This window comes from Capsicum annuum, unplaced genomic scaffold, assembly GCF_002878395.1.
Source record: "Capsicum annuum cultivar UCD-10X-F1 unplaced genomic scaffold, UCD10Xv1.1 ctg19652, whole genome shotgun sequence".
NCBI lineage: Eukaryota > Viridiplantae > Streptophyta > Magnoliopsida > Solanales > Solanaceae > Capsicum > Capsicum annuum.
Genome location: NW_025825503.1, coordinates 922 through 3,352, shown reverse-complemented (window position 1 = coordinate 3,352; position 2,431 = coordinate 922). Strand labels below are relative to the sequence as shown.

Genomic DNA, 2,431 nt, shown 5'->3' with positions numbered 1-2,431 from the left:
TACTGTGTTAAAATTTTTGACTGACTCAATATAAACTGTACTATTGATGAAAATATGAGAAATTGGTAGAGGATTTGTGTAGCATTGGCCGTTTTGAAAAATGTGACTTTGAGGTAAAGCAAAAGTACGAGTACATGCACAATCCAAATGCTGAATGCAACTGGGGGAAGTTGATCACGATAAAGCTAAAAAGGCATATCAAACAGAAGTCCAAAGTATTATGAAGACAGCTCAAATCCATATTGTTGTGGGCACTTTGATAATGACAGTCATTTTTGTCGCTGGTATCACATTGCCAGGAGGTTTTGAGAGCGACCCTGATAACCCTAATCAAGGGATGGCAATTCTAATAAGGAATACAACATTTCGTGCATTTGTTGTTTCTGATGTCATTGCCTCTACATTCTCAGTTGTTTCCATATTCATCTACTTCCTCATGGCAGATACATGTAGAGATCCTCAAAGTAAGAAAATTTTAAAGAAGATTTATGATCTCACAGGTATTTTTCAGTGCTTGGCAGTTGTAATTGCATTTGCAACGGTATGTTTTCTACCTTATCACATTCTTTTGGTCTTGCCGTTACTATCTGTTCCATAGGTTACCTTTCTATTTTATTGTACTTCTTGATTGTTATCTATATTTGTAGATATATTAAGAATATAAGTGAGTAGCATTGTCGGAGATGAAAATTCTGCTACTCGCTTATATGAAGAGCGGTTTCATTTTTCTTATTTTGACAACATAACAATGCCGGAGTGATCTTAAGGACTTCTGCCACGAAATGGGAGTTTCCATAGAGTGATACGACATGGAGGACTGTGTTGCCCTTTGGAGTAACTACGTAGCCATTTTCTTCATCCCTTTTCAAATGATCAGCAAGCAGAAAATTGTCATCTCTGATATTGCCTCTCATCGCAGCATTACAATATGTTGTGTTTAGTGCAGCTACGGTAAAAGGCCTTTTCCGCACAATATCGGGAGATGGAAATTTTTTGATTGTTGATCATTTGGAAAGGGATGAAGAAAACGGCTACCAAGTCACTCCAAAGGGCAACACGGTCCTCCATGTCGCATCCCTCTATGGCAACTCCTATTTCGTGGCAGAAGTCCTTAAGATCACTCCAGAATTGTTATGCTTTCAAAATGAGAAAAATGAAACCGCTCTTCATATAAGCGAGTAGCAGAATTTTCATCAACGACAATGCTACTCGTTTATATTCTTCATATATCTACAAATATAGATAACAACCAAGAAGTACAATAAAATAGAGAGACAAACTATGAAACAAATAGTAACGGCAAGAGCAATGAAATGTGATAAGGTAGCAAACATACCTGTTGCAAATGCAATTACAACTACTAACATTGGCAAGCACTGAAAAATACATGCGAGATCATAAGGCTTCTTTACAATTTTCTTACTTTGAGAATCTCTACTTGTATCTGCGATAAGGAAGTAGATGAATATGGCAACTGCTGAGAATGTGAAGGCAATGGCATCAGAAACAACAAATGTACGAAAAGTTATTTTCCTTATTAGAATCGTAATTCCTTGATTAGGGCTATCTGAGTTGCTCTCAAAACCTCCTGGCAATGTAATACCAGCGGCAAAAGTGACTGTCGTTATCAAAGTGGCCACAACAATATGGATTTGAGTTGCCTTCATAATACTTTCGACTTCTGTTTGATCTGCCTTTTTAGCTTTGTCGCGATCAGCTTCCCTTAGTTGCATTTTGACTCCTGTTCCCGTTTCAGCATTTGGATTGTACATGTACTCGTACTTCCGCTTTACCTCAAAGTCATGTTTTTCAAAACAGCTAATGCTACACAAATCCTCCACCAATTTTGCCTATTTACATTAATAGTACAGATTATATTGAGTCATTCCAAAATTTTGACACAGTAACTTGTTTAACTGAGAACTAATCTGTTCATAACTTAAGAGATAATGATATCATGTAAAAATAAATTCAGGCGAAGGTAGAGTAAGAAATAGAATTACAGTTTTACTTGATGTTTCAACACCACATTAAGAACGGACAAAAAGCTTAAGATTTGTGAGTGCATGCAAATCATTCTTTAGCTTGACATAATCCTTGAACTAGTATTTCAATATTTCACCAGCATATACTCAAGTGGAACTAGTATTTGAAAAACAAATGTACGATCACTTACCTTCTTTGTTGTCATTGTGCATGACTATACTATATCAAGTGGAATCTGGTTTTGTTTGTTAAATGACATCTTCTTTTCTCTAGGGTGATTTATTAATTCAGGCACATAGTTACCAGAGGCAGCAAGCAAATGGAGAGGAGTAGGGGTGACAAATGGGCGGGTTGGGTTGAAGTTGGGCGGGTCAAGATGGACTGAACAAATAATTGGGCTAATGCTCAATCCTACCCAAATGCATTTGGGTCAAGATGGACTAAA

The 2,431-nt window shown here is 36.9% G+C and overlaps 1 protein-coding gene across 1 annotated transcript; it reads right to left on the bottom strand.

Moving 5' to 3' along the window:
• Positions 1-1,222: 1,222 nt before the first annotated feature.
• Positions 1,223-2,191, bottom strand: LOC124890536 (ankyrin repeat-containing protein NPR4-like). Its single transcript, XM_047402358.1, has 3 exons — positions 2,177-2,191; positions 1,337-1,850; positions 1,223-1,230 (listed from the first exon to the last, which is right to left on the bottom strand). Exons 1-3 carry the CDS (start codon positions 2,189-2,191, stop codon positions 1,223-1,225), a joined length of 537 nt encoding a protein of 178 aa, XP_047258314.1.
• Between the last annotated feature and the right edge of the window lie 240 nt (positions 2,192-2,431).